This window comes from Vidua chalybeata, chromosome 12 (genome assembly GCF_026979565.1).
Source record: "Vidua chalybeata isolate OUT-0048 chromosome 12, bVidCha1 merged haplotype, whole genome shotgun sequence".
NCBI lineage: Eukaryota > Metazoa > Chordata > Aves > Passeriformes > Viduidae > Vidua > Vidua chalybeata.
This window is the reverse complement of record NC_071541.1, coordinates 13,023,880-13,047,647: the sequence shown is the minus strand read 5'-3', so window position 1 is coordinate 13,047,647 and position 23,768 is coordinate 13,023,880. Positions and strand designations below refer to the sequence as shown.

At 35.7% G+C, this 23,768-nt stretch overlaps 1 protein-coding gene across 1 annotated transcript in view; it reads right to left on the bottom strand.

Moving 5' to 3' along the window:
- The window catches only part of ERC2 (ELKS/RAB6-interacting/CAST family member 2), a 297,125-nt gene that overhangs the window by 116,621 nt on the left and 156,736 nt on the right, over nt 1-23,768 (bottom strand). The window contains exons 15-16 of the mRNA XM_053954051.1: nt 23,269-23,280; nt 12,125-12,260 (exon numbers count right to left, since the gene is read on the bottom strand). Coding sequence (XP_053810026.1) covers nt 12,125-12,260; nt 23,269-23,280 — 148 coding nt within the window. The remainder of the gene's footprint in view (nt 1-12,124; nt 12,261-23,268; nt 23,281-23,768) is intronic.

Genomic DNA, 23,768 nt, shown 5'->3' with positions numbered 1-23,768 from the left:
CATTTCATGGTCTACCTATTTGTGCTTTTGTTACTTGCCAGGTTTTATGATTCTGTTTCTATCAAGTAGACAAATTTCAGTTTTGAGAAAGTTGGTTTTTGTTTTTTTGTTAGCTTCCTTTATCCTGCTGTTTAATTGTGCTGGTTTCCGTTTGGTCTTATTAAAGCAGTTTATGATAGGTGGTATCCATTTCCTCTGAGCCAATATAATTTTCTCTAAATAGCTTTCATGATGCCTGTAAAGATTTTATTCCTTTGACTGTCTTTTTTAAACACTTTTTGACATCTAACAGCAATATGGATACTGACTCTGACTAAGACTAAAAGTCTCAGAAAATGCATGTTCCCTAAAGCAGACTTCCATTGGTTCGTATTTCAAATATTAATCCTGTGAAGTAGAGATATTTTCCAGAAACACACACGCACTTCTACACTAACAGTAGTATACATTATTCCTAAATTTCCTTCTGGATTCATCCTATAGCTGTCATATTCATATTACGACTAGATTTTGTTCAATTACATTAAAAAAAGGTAGTGGAAAAGCGTTTTTTTTTTTTTTCCCCTTGGGAATACATATTCAGTGCCAAATACCTCAAATTTTCATGCAAATACTGAACTATTTTTCAGCATCCTAACATTTCTAAAAACATTTACTCGCTCACTGACTTTATTACTGATTACACTTTAAAGCACAAATGCTATAGTTACATTCTGCCTGATTTACTGTCTTTCAATCACTGCTTGAAACATCTGGCCACCTGTTTTATACTTGAGAACTAGTTTGGGGAACAATAAATTTTAGGGGGGAAAAAATTAAGAAAACAGATGACAAAACAAAACACAAAACCTATCAGACACATCAGGACCTTCAGAACCTTGCTAGATAACACAGGTTTATACTTGCTTTATCCATATCTTAGAGAACAAATGAAGAAATGGCCACTGCACATGTGGTAAAACCTGTGGAGCAGAATTTAATACCTGTGCACCAAAGAGACTTCTAGACTACCCATTGAAACTACTCCTTCCTTTCTCAGAACTTTAATGTAGCAATACTAATCCAATACGTCTTCATTTTAAAAGATCAGGAAAACAAATATACTACATAGTAACACTTAAATTATTTTAAATGTTTTAATTGAATGATTACTACTTAACTATTTTTTTTAATTAAAACACGGGTTCTATGTAAAGCTTTCCCTTTTCAGTCTTGAGGTTTTTGCTTTGTTGCTAGTTATCCTGCTTATAACACTAATTATTTTAGTGTTTATCAGCTTCATAAGAAAAAGGTTAACAAAGCCATCATGAATAAAGGATCAAAGCCTATGCTGAAAGCACAAAAGCCAGACAGCAACCTCTGAGCAATCTTTTCTAATGTCTGCATTAACAGAAATAATTATATTTGCTAGGACTTGGCAGCCAAATGTTCTTATAAAAGAACACCCAGACAGAAAAGCCAATTTTGACAAGCCTTACAGCTGAAGGACTTTCTCACAAATTACAATTCCCATCAACAGATCAGATGTAAATGATGAATGACAATGGACTGTTTCCATTTTTACTTGAGATCTGCTTTCTCAATGACCTTTTAAGTTTATTTTTTGTCTGTACAGGGTTTTTTAATTATTTTTTCTTCATGTGAGAAATCTTTGTCAGAAAAGGCAGTAGCAAAAACTGCATTAACTTTAGTAGAGCCAGGAATTCACCCCATATGTAGGAACACACAAAATTCTTTCTTCAAAATGAGGAGACTATAGCACTCATGTGACACACTATTCACATTGTTATAATGTCCCTTTGAAGTTTAAAAAAACAAAGAGAAGGAGGGGATCACAAACACCTGGCTTTTATCTGTGAAATAACTTCTAGATGGCTAAATTATGGTAGTTCTCAATATGACAAAGGTATGTGACAGCTGAAGAGGAGGTGTAAAATGCTTCTTTCATTATGCCAATATGCAAGTCTGAAAAGAAATGTTACTACCTGATGCCAAATAATATTGCTCAATAAAACTTTACTCCACTAAAGAACAAATGCATTAGAAAAAGCATTTCTAATTCATGTCACTAAAATATCATAGAAATACAAAGAACAACTCAAAATGTATGTTTTAAAAGGCAATATGAAAAAATCTCTATTCTGTGCATAGTTGTGATCTTTCAAAGTTAACATTTTTATAGTTCATCTACATTGGACTAATATTTTAAAATAAGTTCATTTTTCCCCTATTTACAATTTTTAAAGGTGTCACAGAAAAAAAGCTCTAATTTTATTAAGACATTCATTTAGTGAAAAGATTGGTATTCAACAATATCCCAAACCTGTCAAGCTTTCTCCAAGGTGTTTGTAGAGGAGTCTTTGTCAGATGCAGAAAGCTAAACAGACTTTCCCAAGGAAAAGGAGAAATGGAAAAATATAAACAGAAATAATGGATCAAAGAAGTGCTTGTTAAGGACCCTTGCTGTTACTTGAAAGAAGAGCCTTCTATAAAATTTAATATATTGCACTACAGTGTTTGTTGTTGAATTATCTGATTATCTTCACAATTTTGCTTAAAAAGACAGCTGCCTCTAAACTACAAATATCAGTACTCTTCTATTTCTTCATGTGCAGCTATTATTCACCATCCTCTGAGAATCAAGAGACTACTAAATTGCAAAATAACTAATATGGTACATGGTTTCCCTTGCCTTTCCTAGCCTAAATACAAACTTTTGATCACTCACTGGACCAGAAACCGTATCAACTTCACCTGCACTAAGTACCTCAGTCAGTAAGAATTCATTAGCAACAATTTTAGTATCACAAGTAAAATATTCTGAGTCAACAGTTCAGACAAGTAAAGGGAATATTGAACAGACAAAGTCTGTGCTCCTCAATGGTTCCATCACCCATCTGGGACACCTTGCACACAACCTTTATTTCTTATGTTTTGTCACGTTCAGAAGTTATTAATTTAACACCTTTTTTTTTTTTTTAATCTTACAATGATATTTGACCCTGGATTTTTCTACTGAGAGATTTTTCATCTCTCACAAAAAAAGCTTCTCAGGGCAAAGATGGGGTTACAATAAATAATAATATTTTCCAAGGTAGAACAAGACTATATATAAAGGTGTACTGCCTTCCTTCACTGTTCAATATAAGTAATAAGCATTGGGGAAAAACTATAAACATTTAATACGTAATGTGTGATATAAAAGATGGCACCAGCCCCTTGGGCAAGAGAGACGAAGGGAGACGAAGACAGAGGGAGACAGAGAGAGACGCAGAAGGAGAAGGAGTCAGGGAGAATGTCAGGAAGTCTGTGTGCCTTGAGATAACATGCAATAAACTGCCTTGAGAGCAGACGACTGAAGACTACTGAGTCTTTCTTTGAAGGCACAGGTTGGAGGAGAGACTTTACCACCACCCAGAGTCACCCCAATCTGGGGGAGATTCTGACATCTTTCCAGTCTGTATACAAGAGAGTCTGTAAGTAATAATGTATAAGGTTATTACAGACTATTCATAATGAGAGAGAAGTATAAATCTGGCTCATTAACAACCAACCAAAATAGTTCTACTTAGACTTACTCAAGCAGAACTTTTGTTGCTGACCAGATATATTAATACTAGACTTCAAAATTATCTATGCAGAGTGACAAACAGCAGCAGCAGCTCTCACTGGTTACTAAGCAGGTAAATACAAAACCAAATGATGGAACTAGGTAGAAATCTGATCTTGATGCAGACCACAAGAAGGTTTTTGAAAAGCTTTTTATAGTTCCATCCAGCCTATCAAGCTTTCAGCAAAAATGTTATAGCTTGTGCAAAAGCAACAAATATAAGGAAGTATATGGAGGGAGTTTGCATAGAAGTTAGGCAATTGGTTGTACTTTTAGAACATATTTACCTTTTTTGCTTCTTTATATATAGGAAAACAGCTTTCACTATATATCTATAGGTAACATTTTTAAACAATGCCTAAATTGGAAAATCTATGCTAATACTAATTGCCATTGCACTTCTTTTATATTACAGGGTTAAACATCCTATATTCATCTTATATTGAAAGCAGCTACATAAATAGGGTCAGACATTTTATTGCAATTTCACTTTGTAGAATTTCAATCTAAATCATTGCTTTTGTCATCAATTATAATTTATGTCATATAGAGTGTTTAAATCCGTAATTTAGTAACGTATTAGATGAGCTGTAACTCAATGTAAAAGCTAAAAATGAGCTATATGTGGAATGCTATATTGGACAGTCATGTGCTGAAATACTAACATCTAATATAATGAGGTTATTGATGTAGAGCTGACATATAACTTGATTTGCAGATGCCCTACTGACTAACCTTTTGCAACTATATCTCAGTGTAAACCTGTGGTAATTATTGCTGGGTAGGGAGAGTTGGTTTAACTGAACTATTTCTTTTGATGCATGTGAATGCAATTGCCCCCTGGAGACTACAGGAATCCTGCATGTGTGAGTTATTACATATTGAGAGGGAGAAAAGAAAGTTGTATCACATTAAATTTTTTTCTGTTTCCTATTGTTGCAGGTTTTTCTTTTCCAACAACAACATTCCCTTCCAGTACCTTGCCATATATGCCATTTTCAACTAACAAAACATATTAAAGTACATAGTAGAAATAACTGATTTAATTTAAACATAAAGTACTTGTCAATAGTTGCAGTTCACAGATTTCTAAATAACTGCAAATCAGGAAGTCCAGGTTTTATTCCTGGGTAACTAAAGCCAGGAAATTAACATTACATAGACAATACTGAAAAACATTAAGTTTCTGACTTAACTGTAGAAACTGAAAAACTGAGAAAGTCAGTATTCAGACTGTCTGATATGGGATGCCCTATAAGTCTTTTTAATAATGCAAAGAGTGTATTAAAAATTATACATAATATTCTATTATACTGCATAAAACCCCAAAATTAATGGATAATGGAATACATTAGTCAAAAGAAAGGATACGACAACTGCATAGAACAGTTTTGCTGATAATGCTTTGCCCACTACATTTTTTTTTTCATATTATATGTGGTTAGGTCAACACAGCACAGAACACTGCAGGACTTCTGTCAACCCACCACTTCTGACAACTCACCAATTATGACAAAGAAAAAAATAAAAGTTAAGAGGCTCTGATTCTAGTAAAAATTGGTCTGCAAGTGAGATTTTCACTTATTGTCTACAGGGACATTTTATAACAGGAGTGGTTTTGGCTTCTGGGGATTACACTGCACAATGAAAACAAATGTCAAAGTAAATCCCTCCAAAAAAACCACTTCTGGTATTGATCCTCAGACCTACCAATCAACCTTCCTGCCCTCTGTACATTCTCAAGTACCATTCTTCATCTGAAACCTTTTAGAAATATTTTCTTCAACATAATCTTAAACTACTGGCTGAAGTTCAACACACGTTTCAGCAACACATATGGAATTTATCCACAGCATAAGGAACTTCCACAGGCCAAGGAAGGAAAATTCCTAACTGTCCATCCATGTTTACAATCTGAATTTATATTTATATTATGTTGGAAATCTGAAGATAAGTACACTAGCTGTGTCTTCAATAGTCTCACATGTGTTTGAGTGGATTATCCTGAGATTTGTAAGTACGCATTTCTAATCTGGTAATCATTTTTTAATACATTGCACTACAGCACCATAGGTTTACTCATTTTTTTCTAAAGCCTAGTGTCCACTACTACACTTGTGGGGTTTTTAGAGATTCATTATCAATAAGTACAGAAAAGACCTTTATTAAATGCCTATTAAAAATGTATGTTCAGCTCCACAAAAACAACCACTTCAAGAAAATGCAATTCCTGCCTTTTTCCTAGCTATCTACAAGATTAAAAAAAGTTCCCTGAATTGTGTGAACCTTAAAATATGCTATACATTTTGCTAAGGGCTGGACATTTTTGAGCCTGTACTTACTCCTACAATCCACCTTGGCAAAATCCACCTACAATTAGAAAAGCAGAGAAATGCCAAAGAGGTTACCCATGAACACACCTCTACTGCTCACAATTGTGCACTTTGCTGAGTTCTCTCTGTTTTCTAGTACATAACTCTTGCTTTGCAAGGGTGAAACGAACTGATACGTTCATGAACACTAATTTTCTTACAAATTGACTAAACTTCAGCTTAACCACTCAAATAAAAAATGTTACAGTCCCCAAAGAAACTGTAGTTTAAAACATACATACAATAAGAGCATAGAATACCACATGCTAGTTTTAAGGCATTAAAAGGAAGAGAATTATGAAGATATGTTAGAGAAAATGGGCATAAAATATTGACTTTCACATTTTTTCATATATTCATTCATTTACTTAATAGACTATATAGAGAGAACTTAGCCAAAAATATTTCAAAAATTGCTTACTTGCACTTGAAATTCACTCACTTGTTAAACAGTATTTGCAACAGCTTGAACAAATATACCCATTCAGAAAAAGAAGCCAAACAATTCATTTCAAAACTTTGGAAATAAAATTTTTGCTGAAATTATTTCTGTGTGGGCTGCAATAGTAAAGAGAATGTCTATAACACAAGATGATCACAGTCTTAAATCTTAAATGTCAGACGCATCATTACACTTCTGCTTTAATCATAGAAAAGTTTTAGTAAAATTAAGTTTTTAACTCATTACAACCATAATATAAATTAATCTCTATTCTGCATTTTTCCCAAACAAGACCATGGATACTTTTAAGGGAGAACTTAATTCTCATTGTCGCTTACCCCACCTTCTGAATTTCTCACTGAACTGGCTCCAACAAACATCTTACACAACAACTGAAGGACTTGGTGTAGCTGACTCTTATCCAGACTTACAAAAAAAAACAGCTTTTGTTTCAAAATATTCATATCTGATAGCAGAAATCTTAGGGAGAAGGAAGACCTTCACAAGCATTGCAGGCCATATCTTCCTCTTGTCTCTGAGCATATTTCAAAAGTCTGTCTACAATATATCTCATCTATGTGTTCTGATTGCTCATATTATTAAGAAAGGAAAATCAAGAGAGGTCACCTCGTTCCCCTCAAGCTCTGCCACAACAGAATGAGAGGTACCCAGCAATTCTGCAATTCTACACATCAGAGCTAGACCACAACTTGCAATTCACACATGCACGTCGTGGAAATCACAGGAGTGGTGTAAACAGGTAAAATCCCTATCTTACCTCTGTCTGCCTCCCACAAAAATTACCAGCCTTTTAAAGACAGAAACATACAGAATGCTTAGAATTATTAAACAGAGAATTCTTAAAGCTGTCTAGAAAGGTATGGTCCACCTTAGGACAGATGCTTAAATTATAATTTACTTTTAATACAATAGATCATGACTTTAACCTCTTAAAAGGTTGTGTTTTGTCACTGCATATGAATTTCAGCACTGCTAATACAAAGCTGTGTGTTTATGCAATGAATTCTCTCCTGCCTTGTGTCAGCTCCATGCACTAATGCCTGTCTGCATAGCAGTCAGGACTGCTTCCTCTGTCTCTGAACTGATTACACTGCTCTGTTCATTTTTGTTTGCAAGACTTCATCTCACTCCCTAGCTTCCTCTTTTTATTTATATTATAGTATCAAAGCTTTTGAGACAATGCAGTAGGAAATACACTGCATTAAGAGAAGTCATAGCAAATTCATAGCAGTCAGATATACCCCTTGTTTAGGCCATGTTGTAAGACACAGAAATAACATACAGCAATGTGCAATGTCTTAGGTACATTTTGTATTTTTAGAGCTATTATGGAATTGAGAATTATATGGTAAAGCACACAGTGACAAATAAAGAAACAAATCCAGGGTTAAGGATTCATGTTGACTAGCTGTGAAACCTCTTGGGAGCTATTTTCAGTGATTAAGACATCACAGATATTCACATGGCAAGAATTAGAAAGCAGTAATATTAACTAGCCAGTTTTTTTATCTCTTTTGACAGGACTTCTTCCTGATCATGTTTTATTCATTACCCAAGACTAAATTTCCAGCCAGTACAGAGCTATTGGAAGACTGGAACTCTTGCCTTCCCTCACTACATCCATGAAAAAGCATGACTGACAAGCTGAACTCTGCTCAAAAAGTGAGGTATTTACACCTGGAAAATGTACATGTGTACACAACCTGTTCTACAGTACTGCAGGCATAAACCATTGATCAAGCTGCCTGTGCATGATATTTGAAATCAATGAGAACTACACATTGTCTCACTCAAAAACAATTTTATTAGTGAAATGTCTCTTTTCCGCATGTGGGTTTCCAGTCAAAGAAAACCCAAGCTACCTCAAAGAGAATTGTGACAAATTACCCAAACATTTAAAACATAAGGAGCACCAAGAACTTTGCCAGCAGATGAAGTGGAACAAAGGGGGGAAACACCCAGAAGCTGTAGATCAGGGCAGAATAGGGTATTAAATTAAACTTTTTTTTCAGGTTCATCTCTGCACTTTTTTTTTTGTGACACATATGTATGGGACAGTTTGCACAAAATTTCAAAAAATAATTGTTTCTAGACTTAGATCAGTTACTGATATATTACATTTATGAAAAGCATACTCAGAAAAAAGTGTATATTCAATTCCCTCTGAGGCCATGAGACACATGGGAATATTCTTAGTGCACCCTCTTATTGCTTACTCTAGAGAAACAAAAAGACTTTGTTGTTGTTATTACAGCGGATTTGAAAATCAGAATCAAAATCAAATGCATTTAAGTTCTCAATGTGATGCAAATGTTTCCTTTCCCAATTCTACTGAGGTACCAGTGGTACTGAAAGAAACATGTTCCACACAAGAATCAAGAAAAAAATTAATCTCAGGGAATAAACAAGTCTCACATCTCTAAGGTTTCAAGATCCTCTAGAGACTTGAAGAATTATGCACAAATCTATAACATGGAATCTGTATATTTCTTAGCTCAGTGTTTCTCAAAAAGGCTTATCATTTTTAAGACAGACCAAAAAAAGCGAGAAAAATGAAGGCATGTTAGATACACCAATCTCAAGAAAAGTCATGATAAAGTGTTCAAGGTCCAGCTCTCCTGCTGTGATGCTGTGTGTAATATATGACCATCATGTCTGGCAAGATTTGCACAGGTCTGCCCTTGATTTGTGTTAGAAAAAGACAGAAAACCTCACAACTATTCTTCATTCCCAAGAATTAATCTGGCTTCCTGATGTTTCCAATTTTACAGTGATCCAAAGAACCCCTCAAAACCACACCTGAAGCATCACTCACAATTACAGGTGATAGCTGAGGGAGGCAAAAGTGAATTCCCTCCACAGGCATCCCAGAGCACTCTCCATCACAGCAGTGGCCCTGGAGTGCAGTGAGATGGGGCCACCAGAGACTCAAACTTGCCCTGCAAGCACTGACACTGGCACATGAACCAGCTCTGAGAGGCTTTTACCAGAAAAGATTGTGAGCAGTGTCCCAATACACATGGTGCTACAAGCCTCAGGAACTATCATGTACTATTGAAGCTTCCAAGAAACGACAGCCTTTTGAACCTCTGCACAGGCACCAGAAACAGCTGAATGGGTACAGCTTCAGCCCCTGGGTGAGCTGCACAGAAAGGGTGGCACTTGATCGCCTCAGTTTGCCCTGGGCAGCCCCTGGATGGTCCATGGACAGCCCTACTCACTTTCTTATTTCATCTTTTCCACTACTTCTGCAAAAGGGATCAAGACTTGGCTGCAGTAAACGTAATTTGACCAGTCTGACTGCTCTTCAATTCTCAGCTGAGCTTATCACAGCCAGCCAACAGCCAGCTTATCACAGCTAGCCAACAAATACAGTCATTACATCAGGCCAGAGAATTTTAGGATACACTTTTCCCCTAACAGCTCAATACATCATTCACAAATGTAATAAGTACACTGCAGACACAAGCACTGTGTGTTATAAATGTATATAAATGCAGAGTGTTTCCACTAAAAGCAGAAGTTATTATGAGCAGTAAGAAAAGGTGGTCAGGTCCCTATGGTTTACTAAGATGTTAATTAAACATTTATTTAATGTTTATAGATGTTAATTAAACATTTATTGAAACACCAGCTAATACTGTTTTTAATTAGCAGATGCATAGTACTCCCAGACTTTTTTTAAAAAGTATATCATGTATGTCACAGCATTTGTCTCCCTAGAAATGTTTAAGTATTTAAATCCTTCGATCACTGCTGTTACTTTCTACACAACTCCATGAAGGATGAAAGGTTTTCTTAAAAACATGCAAAAAAAAAAAAAATCCTTTATATACCAAGGTTATTTACTGAAGCTTTACAATTTGTTTGGCTTTTCAACAAGTCAATCACTTGTTTATCAGATTCATGTAAGACTTGACACTCTCACCTAGCATTTGTAATTACCTTAAACATATAAAACAAATAAACTACACCAGTGAAAAACTTTAAACAAAAAATCTTTCCTATCAGCAGAATACATGTGCATTAGTCATGTCACCTGCACTGTGACATGACTATTCAATGTCAGAGCATTTACGTTATTTGCAAGATTCACTACAGTGTTTTTGTAGAGCAACAAAACCTCGCGAAATCTTGCAATCCCAGGGCAACACAAGCTTCCTCACACTTTTCAGTGTTAAGAAATGGTTGAGAAGAAATAAGCCAAGGAAACTGGAAGTCTTTGACAGAGGAAATACAACAACCATTTGTAGCAGCAAACTGATAAGAGCAGCTGATTGCCTGTATGGCAGAGAAGGCAGGATCATCCCTACCAGCAATCAGACAACCAAGGCTCCCTTTCTCCTCTGGCTCTTGCAGCTACTGGGAATGTAATATATTACCTAACATATGCATTACTGAAAGTAATATGTTGAAGGACATAATTTTAAAATATTGACATTTTAAGGCACAGTAACAAGAAATAACCGTTCTTGGTTAACTGGTTTTCACAAACTGTTCTTAGTGCATAGATGCTTTACAAGAAGTGAATGGAACAGAGCTATATACCAGACAGGTAATTTCTTTCTAAATTCAAGCCATTCAGCCACACCACCTCCATTTGCTAGACCCAATCTCATCTCACAAGCAGAAAGCTCCAAGTATAGCAGTTACATCAAGGATCCTGAGAATGGCTTCTATTCTCCAGTCATCACCCCGCAGTAATAGATTTCCAAAATAATACTAAAAATAAGCTAAATTTATTCTCTTTACTGAAGCACTATAATTACAAGTAGCTGCTCAACACTGAAGTTTTATTTTGATATACCATATTGGCAGACCAAATCCTTCACAAGCTTTTATTGCTCTATCCTGAGCAGTGGAATGCATGGTGATGCAATCAGTATGTAATGACCAAGGCTGTAATGTAAACGTAACACTGCACAGATGCATAAATAATGTATCATTTCCTGAACTTGATTCTGACATAAAGCTTCACCAACACAAGCCTAAAGAGAGATGTGGTGTTAATTTTTCCATTTTGCATATAGGAACACATGAGAAATACAACCATATGAAGCATGAGAGGGTCAAATTCCATCCACTGGAAATTTTCCAGAAACACATTATATTAACCAGATCAAGGCAAAATTGATATTTTGCACTGTAAATTGCCTATAAACACTGGGCATGGAGACATTGATGTTGTCAACAGAAATCAGCACTTCTCTTCGTGGTTTTTCACACTCAGATCTCAGAGAATACTTCTTAAGTCAAGCATCAAATTTGTGGCCTTGAACACAAGCTCCCTGGTATGTAATGTATCACTTAAACAGATCAGTTTAAGAACATTCATTTCTCAGCCACCAAAATCAGTAACTTTCAAACTGTAGAAATTCTCCATGAATAAGGCTCAAAGTCTATCTGAAATATAGAAGATATAGACTTGAACCTTTTCTTTCCAACTGTCAGAAAAAACATTTGCTGATGTAGAACTGTGTGTAGTAACTGCATCTTCAAATTCTGTTGGTTCTTTCTTTATCCTAAATAGTAAATATTTCATGGATACAACTGAGGTGAGCAGTGCATCCTCTGATAGAAAAGGAAGGAACCATCAGTTTTTTGTGTGAACAGATCCATTCTGGAACAGAAGTGTATTTTCTTAGATAGCTTAAAAAAAAAACTGAAAAATAAACTCACTTGTAAATGTTGAGAGTTGTCAGTCATATTGTCCTCTCGCCTACGAACTTCTTCCAACAACTGTGCATTCTTCTTTTTCTCCAATTGCTGATTGTGCTTCAGATTGGCAACCTTCTTGTTTTGGTCCTTCATATGTCTAAGAATTGCACACACACACACACCCATTAGTGTTAATTGCAATAGAGATTAATTTTGTGACTACAACACAGGACATCGATTCTCCAACAGACACAAGATTTCCAAGCATCAGTTGTAACAGCAAAGCTTCGTCTTGTTTGCAAGATGGCATATCAAAACAGCTTTCAACTATAGAGTGGTAGAGAAATTATTTGGGCTTACAAGATTTCCCCCTTTTTATGATTTCCTCACAAAAACACATACATATTCTGAGCTCTGTGCAGAAAAATTGTTGAAAGAGAGAGATTACCCAACAATCCTTACACACACTGCATTCAGGAACAATTTTAATAGGTGTTTCAAGTATTAATTTCAAAGGAAGCAGAAGGTGACTAATGTACATTGCAAAATTATGTTTTTTAAGACCTGGACTACAAATGGAGTGTGTAGGTGGATTAAAGTGCAATGGAGTAGGTCAGGTCATAAATATGCCATGAAAAATAGAGGATGCCTTTTCAAATAGCTTTGTACATGAAAAAAACATTTTTATCATTTTTTATAATGAGACTTCTTTCTAAAAAAAGATAATCAACAAACCAATTTATGAGCCATTCCTAAGGAAATGAAAAAATCTTTGCCACCCTTACATGTTTTCTTTTGATAAGATTGTATTAATAAAAAAGAATTGTTTCAGTTTTAATTATCTTTTCTTGTGGATGTTATTCATTAAGTTACCAGAAGCATTTCTGAAACTTAGCATACACCTTTTTAAGAAAGAAGGCAAACTAATTTTATCTGTCAGGTAATGAAAACATATCCTTGCAGTAATACTTCCTACCTGCTTGAATTCCTATATATTATTTTCCAGACTTTCTTTGACATGGAGGAATTTGCTCCCTTTTATCTATAAAAAAAATAAAAGTCACGTGCAAATTCCTAATGAGATCTACTCACTAATCCTACTGTGGCAAATGAAGAGAATATTATTCAATGCCCAAAAGGATCACTGAAAATCCCTCCTTTGCTTCCACATCAGAAGCAGTGAAAAAAGTTATAGAATACATTTCTTGCACAGATTTTATTATGCTAAAGAAACTGGGTCATTCAGTATTTACTTCTATCACTGGTTTCTTTGTCCTACCACTATTTATTTTTTCACTATTTATTAATTATCAAAAATTAACAATTAATTTGCAATCAATAAATGTGCCATTTAAAAAAAAATTAAAAATTCTTAAAAGACACTTCATGTAAAAGTTTGTAAGTATAGCACATTAGAGAAAACCCAATCATTTACAACTAAAAAAAAGTGCCATCAACTTGCCCAGAAAAAAAAAGCATGGACAATTAGTTCAAATATAGGTAATTTGTTCGCAGCTCCAAGTGAAAATTGGTTCCCTGTCATGAGTCTGTCTCATAATTGTAAGCACAGAGTTATTCAACATAATGCCAAAATGAATATTGGAAAAAAAAAACCACTTCCACAACTTCATATATAAATGTATTTGGCAGAAATTTTGGTGGTGCAATATGGCTTCATGCTGTTAAAACATAAATTGGTTTCCGGTCTCATGTTGAGTAAATGATAAATTCATTTTCATTTAATCTCTATAAGAAGTTCAATTTTATGCCAACGCTAGCTGCTTCTTTCATCACCCGTGCCTGACACAACTTCCCATTTCAGCTTCTCTAATACCACACTGAACAGCAGAACATGGTAAAGCTGCAAAGGGAAAACATCTGGTGCCTGTGATAGGCAAAATCTGGAAGAGAAGGAAGTAAAAGAAAGCTCTGTCATAGAATCTCTTTATGCCACAACTGGCTACATACCTATGGAAATGAACAGAAAATGCTACAGTTAAAAAGCCCAGCTGAGGATTTTTCTTTAGGTCTGCATTAAAAGTACTGGGGGAGTACAATGCAGCAAATAAGTACAAAAACATATTTCCCACCAGCTTTTTTTTTTTTTTAATAGCAAATATCAAATACAATCCTTGGTCCAGTACAATTTTTGAGTTGCCTGCTCTGGTATGTTTTCATGTGGCTCTACTGTTTCTAAAATGCTTTTGAATAAAATAGAAGATCAAGATAAGTAAAAAATATGCATGAGAAATAGAAAAATATTTGGGAACAGTACCCAATCACCATAATATATATGCCTTGACCACAGAGGACATATAATAAAATATTCACATAGCTTACTAGCAACAATGCTGATATACACAGTTATGGCTACATTACTTTTTATCATATGGAATTCATTTCATTTTTTCTGCTACACTGCTTGAATTTAAAGCTCTAAGACCACAAAATTCATTAGACAGAATAAAATAAATAAAAGACTACTGCTTAAGACACATCTTTGAAATCTGAAGTGTACAATTCAAGCATCTGCTCAATAGAATACCTCTTACCATCACAAGTTAATAATTTTCTGCTTAGGTAGCATTTTCTGATAGTGTAATTGCCTCAGAGCAGGAAGACGAAATGCACACCTCTCTCATTGTCCACATTCTTATAGTTCATTTTGAAGTCGGGCATCTATTCTTTTTTAGGGTTAAATTTATTATTATTATTTATCTATCCTCTTTTAAGTTAATTCTTTAACCTCTGAGCCAGACATTACAGTCATCCCAAGCTAGTTAAAACCCACCACTCTGCTGAATTTGTGATTTTACAAACTTCACAGAACTGGAAAGCCACGCTACAAACCAGTTCTGAAGCACTCAAGCCCACAGTATACTGAAATAGTGCCAACACTACACTTGGCTTAAAGAAATCATGTTCTGTGTTCATAAATCTTTAAGAAACAAAGCACACACAAAAAAAAAAAAAAAAAAAAAAAGCAGAGATTACTAACTCTCTGCAAAAAAATCTTGGCCAAACGTTAAAAAGTAAGATTAATGACAGTTTTTCAGATAACAAATTTACATTTGTTTTCCTATGCTTAAAGCCAGTCAGCAACTGTTATAGAATATCTAGCAGCTTAAGAACAAAAAAGAATTCAGAGTGAAACTGAACTGTCTTGAAAACAAGAGCTAGAATATAAATATACCTTGAATAATGTAAAATAATTTTAAAAAAATTAAAAAAGGAAATTAGTTCTGTTCCAGAATTACAAATTAAAGGATGATATCCTTGGCATCTCTTGACTCTTTTGATAATTCAGTATCAGAGATATGAGGATATGCAGCATCCAGCAAACACCCCATGCCACATAAATACGAGATACCCATAATACGGGCAGTTAATAAAGAAGAGATGAACACCAGGAAAAAGAAAAATTTCTAAAATCTTATTCTTTTAGTACATTAGACATTCTCTCACTCCTAAAGAAGAGAAAAAGATAACAAAAAGTAACATAACTCTTATAAAGTAATATAAGTCTTCTAGAAGCTACCTTACTACTCATTAAGTTCTCTCATTTGTTATACCTAGATTAAGGCATTGCTCTTAACTGAATAGTCATTCACCTTAGATATGCTACTCCATAAAAATCAGCCTCTTCCTGCATCTTTCTGACTTGGGATCATTTTTTATAATCTTTCTCAACACTCAGAATGCTCCACAGTAATCAATTTGCACCTCAGCTGGGCACTAGACCTAAAATCAGGTATCTAAATGACAGCAATGCCAATACCTCTGTTTTTCTCAGCATCCAACAAATTTTTGAGGAAAGTGGTCTCAGAATGCCAGTGCTGGAGTCAGCAGACTGCAGCAGCCCTGACTTCTGAGCTGGTGAAGAACCATCCTCTATTGCTGCTAAATATTTAGATACCCTTAGTGTATCACAGATCCAAGCACGACAGGAAAAGACAAAACATCCACAAAGAGCCCTTTAGCTTTATCTCTCCAAAGGACTTAGAGCCCATCAATCTTCCTGAGCAAACAGCAAGATGTCCTTACCTCGAACGCACTTCTCATTGTAGTTAATCTTTGAACTGCAATGTCTTTGTAGCAAACCTGACCCTGGGCCAGCAGAAATATAACCAGCAAAACAGTGGCACCACTTTTTTCTGCTGGTAAGAATGTAACTGTAATGACTATACTTTAACCATGTTTGGAGCTTCTTCTTGTTCTGGAGTAGCACACAAATTGATCCCACAGTCTAACTATAGGACATGTAATTCCTTCAAATTGGTTCAAATTTTTAAGACAAATATTAAGCGCTAAGTTTCTGCATATGCGTGAGTAGCATTTAGATTTTATTTTACAGTAGTGTGTGTTGTTTAACCTCCAATGCTTTCATCTCTGATAGCTATAGAAAATCACACTGTTTCATTAAATTCCCTGCTTTAATTAGCCACCTGGGTACCTTGGCCACAAAGCTGGTAATGTCAGCCAAAAATAAGTGTTACATGTTAGTATAGCCTTTACTCTATTTCATAAAGGTTTTTTTTCCCCCAAAGCATGCAAAAAAATGCAGACATGCAAAATGCTCCCAAGAGCAAAATCTGAAACATTTTCTAAAGGAATATGTCTCTGCAATAATTTTAATCACTTTAAACAGCATTGCAATGAGACCAGCTGTCTGCAAGTCAATCAAAAAATTCTGCAGTGTGTTAGGAAGCTGTGCTCCTCAGCAAATAAAAGATAAAAAATCAGAGTGCAGAGAATGTTTTCACGGAAACAAGCAAAAAAAAAAAAAAAATCAACTCCAAAGCAAACCAACCAGATCTATTTTATGAAATAAGATTTAGTCAAAACAATTAATCTATATAAAATAAGAAAACATCAAACTGTGGTTTAAAATTCAATATAGTACACTTATTTTAAATAAAAAACATCACCCAGTGTTCTAAGCAAGCAATAGGTAGAAGATTACCATCATCATTGCTTGAAATTATTATCTCTTTCTCCTTTATAAACAGTCCACACTTTCACAAAGAATTCACGTATGTGATCAATGAAACAAATCTTAACATTTTACTGGGCACTCTGGGTCTCAGCAGCTAGTCATGCAGAAGACCTGATCCTTTAAATCCCAACCATGTGAATGTCCATTCCAAATTACATTACTTCAGTAAGACTCAGTAGAATTATTCCTAGCAGTTCAGTTCTCACTGTCTTAAGAAAGAGAGTCTAGGCAAGTGCTTCACTGAGTCATGACTAAACCAGCATAAGGTTAATGCTTCAAAATTCAGGTCTAATTTCACTGAAATGCAAAAGCTAGAATTTTATTAAGATATAAGCAAGTTCAGTATTGTTTCTGTCATTTTCATGGAATATAAATGTATTTGTTACTACCTATCTATAAACCTGAAAAACAAAGCTGGGTTGGACTTTGAGAGACTAAAATCACCACAAGAGATGTTAAAAGGGGTACTGACAGACACATTCCTGACACAAACAAGGACACTGTTTATTCACTTATAGCTCAGAGATGGACTTTTCTGTAGAAAATAGATATTATCAGGATAAGAAAATCTCTACTTGTGACAGGCTGAATTTTAGTATAACAAAGAAAACAAATCTCGAACAAAAGCATTTTTTTCTAAAAGAAAGCCCCCATGCTTGACTGCTGAATTGATTTTATAAGCTAGACATAGTCACTGTAAGTTTTATAATATGATAACAAAAAAACTAAGCAATGACTTTCTGTGCTGTCACTTGCATTTAAAACTTTCATGTTGGGTTTTTTTTTTAATCAAGATCATATAACCTAAAGAATTATTAGTGTCCAAGACATCTTTTAAAATCTGCTGTCTCCTTCCTAACCTGTGTGACAACATAATCTATAACCACACAAAATTCCATTTTTACAATTACGCTATTTGATCTTGTAACTAAAAAAAAAAAAATCTATTCTACAGTGACATAAAGGGAAGTAGCTCAGCTTCCTTAACACATCTATTATCATTTGGGATGAGAAAGCAAGCTTGACTGGATGCCCCCTGGAGAGACAGGAAAATGTTATCAGCCTGTGGCTGGATCTCCTCGCTGCCAGGAAGGCTAACAGGACATTAAGACTTTCCCATAGGAAAGCAGATTATGAAAACTGAATAAAATCTTAGTGCCTTTTGAGCATGAGAATTTGGAGGCAGGTAATTCTCTCTGGTTAACCTTGGCCAAACTGACTTTAGGTAAAAAAGGCCACTATTTTCCACATGCCTGAGAAAATACTGTCACAAGAAATTAATATTGTCTCTGACTGCAGGAGGATGCTTGCTCTTCTCTCTGCCATTCACCTGATGCTGAGACTATGGGAAACTCCACATCAGAGTTCATCTGCTCATCAGAACTGGCAGGTATCCCTCTGTGTTCTCTCCACATCTCTTTGATAGAAAGAACTTGAAACAAAATGACCAACACAAACATGGGACAAAAAACATCACCTAAACCAAGTAATATTAAAATCATTTTTAAATAGCTAAAAAAAAAAAATTAATTCCTATATCCCTAATTTTCCAGTTGAATGCAGAATTAGCAGCTAAGATAAATGAATTTTGGTATATTCAGTGTTTTCATTACATTCCCAACTCCTATTACTGATAGCTTAGATAGCTATTTCAGTTCCAACCAAGGAGCAGGCTTGTAGCCCACAGAGACCTGTAGGTCTCAAAAATACCCTTCTTCCCATCCCCTTACACTCCCCCCACTTTTACATCTCATTACTTCAATTGCCTGAAGGCTGGCTTCAGGTTTCTTAATACTCATATTATGACAGTTTTTCAGTGAGACAACTGTTTTGCCCTCAGAGGCACCACAAAACAATATTACTGTCCTGGGACAACCGAGAACTCTGCCTAGAAGAAATCAAGCCAGCGTCACAGAAGTCACTGAAGCATTTCTCACCTCACAGGCAAATATGTGGGAGGAAGGGTTTACCTAACACACACTCTGGGAAGTTTTCCAAAATCTTTATTTAAGAAGTGTTTAGTCTGACACAGTTCCCTCCAAAGCCCTGGAGAGATGCTAGAAATATCCACGTGAGGATAACGCATGAATGAAAGAGACATACTAAAATCCTGTTCCAAACTATGGTTCATGTCACTTTGTTTCAAGGCAGATCTGCACTGCAACCACGGAAACTCCGACCCAGCACTGCTGTCTTCCTCAGCACATTCCTGCTGGATGACACTTTACATGAACATGTGTGAAATTCGTACCAGAAGACTCATCTGTCACACATCTCTCTCCTACACCAAGGATTGTCGTGTATTTTCTTCTGATGTTCTTCTTTAAAAAAAAACCAAAAAGCACTGCTGATGACAGCACGCTAGATGAGAAGGATATTTGATCTGATTTAATATGGCAATTGCTTGCTCAGCTATTTTATTAATTGAGACCATTAGCAATAACTGTAACCAGTTACTGGAAATAATTTGTTGCCTGAAATTTGCAACCAAGAAGTTGCAGCCCTGCTACTGCTCCATCAGGTCCTTCCTAGCTGTATTCCAGAAAAGCTTTTCTCTTCAAATTACCAAACTAACAAAGCATCTCCACACAAACAAACAAAAAAAAAAAAAAGAGAAAAAGCAGCTCCAGACTCTTTCCAGTTTTTCTCTGCATCCAACTGCTCCACAGCATATCCAGCCCAGCCTGACAGCAATCGGGATCACACCTCCTCTGCAGCACTCCATGTTTCATTGCAATTTCCTTCTGGATCAAATCTTTTGACTCCAACTCCTGGCTCACCCTAGAAGTTCTCAGGATCAATCCAGCCATTATCATCCAATACATAAATCAAGCTTTCCATAAAGCTTTTGCAGTAACTTCTTCAGACCTCCAAATAAATCAGGTACTCTCTGTATGATTCTTGTTTAGACATACAAACTTCCTCTTATTATAAATTCAGATCAGAGCACGGTCACGTTGCTCCTGCATTGTGAAAGCAAACAATATGAGTGGAAGGAGTGGTTGCACCAACAGCCCAATTCCTAAATTTAGTGCCCCTGTCTCTTTTCAGTAACAGCTTTTTAAGGGCAAGCTGTGCTATCTCACAATGATTCTTCACCACACACCCCTCCACCGTGCTCAGGGAATCCTGACAGCACTGAGCCCAGCAGCCACCAATATCCCCAGGGAGTGCTCTGGGGCTACTTCATGAACACGTTCAAGAGGTAGAGAAATCTGCCCTCTGGATGTTGACTCTGAGGAAAACTAGTTGGAGGCAGCAGGTCTGGAGAAGCATAAGAAATATTGATGCCTTCAATCAGTTACCATGAAAGGGAAGAGTAACAGCTCCTTCTGTTCTCTCTTCCCCAACACAGAGTTGTGGTGTCACATCCAACCAAATTCAAAGTTGATATTTTTCCTTCAGTGAGGTAGAGCTCTTTCCTCCTCCTATCCACTTCATTCTGCATAACAATTTACTTTATGGAGTATACCTCCAAATCAAACCTCAAAAAAAGCAAATCAAATTACAAAATATCCTTCCTTATTTAAATAATTCCTGTCTATTTTAACCTTTGCATGGCTTTCAGCAAACTGAAAGGGAAAGTCCAGAACAAGGCTGACAAGTTCAGTAGTGAGTGGGATGAAATTGAACAGTGCCCCATCTTGTCCCAGGGCCCATCTTTATTGTTCATTGTTATGATTTCTGCTTATTTTGTAATATAATATTTTCCTTTTTTCCCTTAAAGTAAAATACCAAAGAAATAAACTTTCTATTTTATTATTTCTTAAAAAATGAAATTTCCAAAACTTCAAACCACACATAAAATCAGATAAATCTATATAATCTCACCTCAAAATGTCATCTCTTTCAAAATGTTTAAATGCTAAAACATTGGTTCTGCATATGTAGCAAACAGACTAAAAGAGAATGACATGTCAGCAATCTGCCTGTTATCCAACGTGACAACTATGTTTCTCACTCAGAATAACCAGTCTCTCAGAAGAGTAACGTATATCACAGATTCTCTCAGTTTTCAGTAGTACACTATCTCCGTTTCTCCAGGGACATTATCTTTGAACAACATATCACTCTGCCCTTGGAACCATCAAACTGACATTTGACAAAACCGTGGACGGCTTGTAGGTTAAATTTAAAACTCCGTTCAACCTTCCCTTGCACATCTCATTGAGCTCTGGCCTCCCACGGAAACAATTAGGAAGGACAACATCAGAGCTGGTGGGAAACTTTCTAGCACTGGTCAGTACAATTCACATGGAAGAAATATCCACCTCCTGCTTATCTGCAGGTAGAAAAGTTTGGGGAGTATATAACCTGCTGTAACCAAAAGGTGTGGGGATGTAACTGCACTGATGGCTGTACTCAGAATATTTTGTCTTGTACAGGCAGGTGCACATGAGGCCATTATGCCAATATATTTGATTTTCTTGTTTGTCATCAGTATTGATAGCCTAGCATGTTACAAAACAGATGCAGCATTTTTCTAACCATAAAAACCTCACAGGAGTATGATGACTAAAATGACAGCCAAGAACATACTGATCAGCAGAAATTATGGAAATTAATAGATCTGTTTCTTAAATTAAGTTTTAACCTTAATGAAGATTCAAGCTGAAAAAACTTAACACTTCACTGAATACCCACAATAAATTCTAATCATACTCTACAACTTATCTGGGACTCTAGGGATGGAAGTTGGCAGGGTTATGCAGACAGTTTGCTTCAACAAGGTCAGTTGGCTTTTCAGGTCAATAAAACATAACAGAAATTGCACCTCCAACTGCTGAATAAATGTTTCTGCATACCAATCACTGAATTCCAGTGAAATCAACCATAATGACAACCACACAGCATAATACCTTTCTTTAGGCTCTCTTGAGCTAGAGAGATTTTCAATCAGTGTTGAGTATGCTCTGATAGAAATGCAAAGTGGTCACATTCAGACAATAATTTCATCATGGCCAACTCCATAATAAACGCATTTAATTAACTTCTGGAAGAAAGAAAGATTCTGAATATAAATTGTTGAAGTATTTTCACAATCTGGGCGCAATAACTATCCCTTCAAGCACATAAAAATGGGCTTGAAGTAGATAGACAGTAAATTTAGAGTTCATCCAATTCTTTACTGCAATCAATAAGCCTCAAATTTCAGAAACAAAACTTTTCAGCTGGAAAGTAACTTGTGATTGTGACATGTACTAAAGCACATCAGGAGGAAAAAAAAAGTCTTGTCATTTTTTGCAATGAGCCATCTTTAGCTGTGCAGGTTGAAGACATCCCTGTCGGAGACTTCTCTGACATGTCAGAAACGTGAGTTGTGCTTGGAGAAGCACAAGAGAAAACATCAAAAAGATGTTTTAAGGCTTTGCTAACTTACAATTTACAGCCACCCATAAGCATGAGAAAGAAAATTAACATCAAGGCCTACTACAAGAAAAAAATGTCAACCAGATCAATTTTTACTTCCAACAAGCACCACAAGACATGTAACACTTGAAAAGTTTACTCAAAACAGTGTGCAAAGACCAATGCCAGCTAAACTAATCTCCAACCTGGAAGAATTTAAAACACGAACCTGACTAGATGAGGTTACATCCAAACACAGCATAAAAACACATACAGACAACTCCTTTACAGTTATGTGCTGGTTCAGAATCTGGCCAGCAAAAACAGCTAAAAGTTTCTGAACCACTGCAAAATCTTATATTCTGTTTGTAAGCAGTAAAAGGGGCAATGGCAAAGTATTAAGAGTAAGTCACTGATCTTCGGTATAAATCTCTCTGTACACAATTGTCACTGTTCATTACCTGCTGAGTTCGGTTATCTACCAAAAAATTATTCCCAACGTTGGACTCCCTAAACAAAGATAACATAAGCAAAACCAAAAGAAGAAAACATCTTCACACAAAACAACATATGAATTGAATATGTTGTTAATAAACATTTTTTTTTCTTCTAGGCATTCAAGAAAAAGATTAATTTACTGGAAAGTTTCTGGTCTAGAAATTACATAACCAAAAACTTCACAACAGGGACAAGCAGAATAAAACCAACAAAATACAAACAGAAGTTAATAATGTGGAATCAAAACAACCAAATAAATGAAGCATCAATGAAAACCTTCATTGTGGAAGGAGCATTAAGTAGGAGAGCAGAAAATACTGACCTGGAAGTCAAGCTGGTTGGAGAAGGGATGAAAGCAGCAGTTTGGAGAAAAACAGATAGGGAGGAAGACAGCAAAAGAGAATAAAGGGAGGAACACATTAGTTCTTTAAAAATATAACAAGCAGATGTTATATTAGCAGATTATTAAAAAGAAAAAAAAAAAAAAAAAAAAAAAAAGAAAGGGAAGGGAAGGAAAAGCAAGAACTAAAACGAAATTTCTGCAGAGCTACATCCTTCCTGTGCACTGAAGAAAAACTTTAAATCAAAAGGGTGTCTTGTCACTGGTGGACAGCAGAAAGACATTCATATTTATAAACATCCAAATTCCAAATTCACATACACACCAAATAGAACAAATAAATTGGATGAATATTGGTAGCAGTTGCTGCCCCACAAACATCTTGTCATATGCCACAGAGTCTTTCATTTGAACTGTCATAGGCTGGTGACCCTCATTCAGCAAGTCTTCCAATGGAAGTCAAAGCAGCTAAACAATTCGGC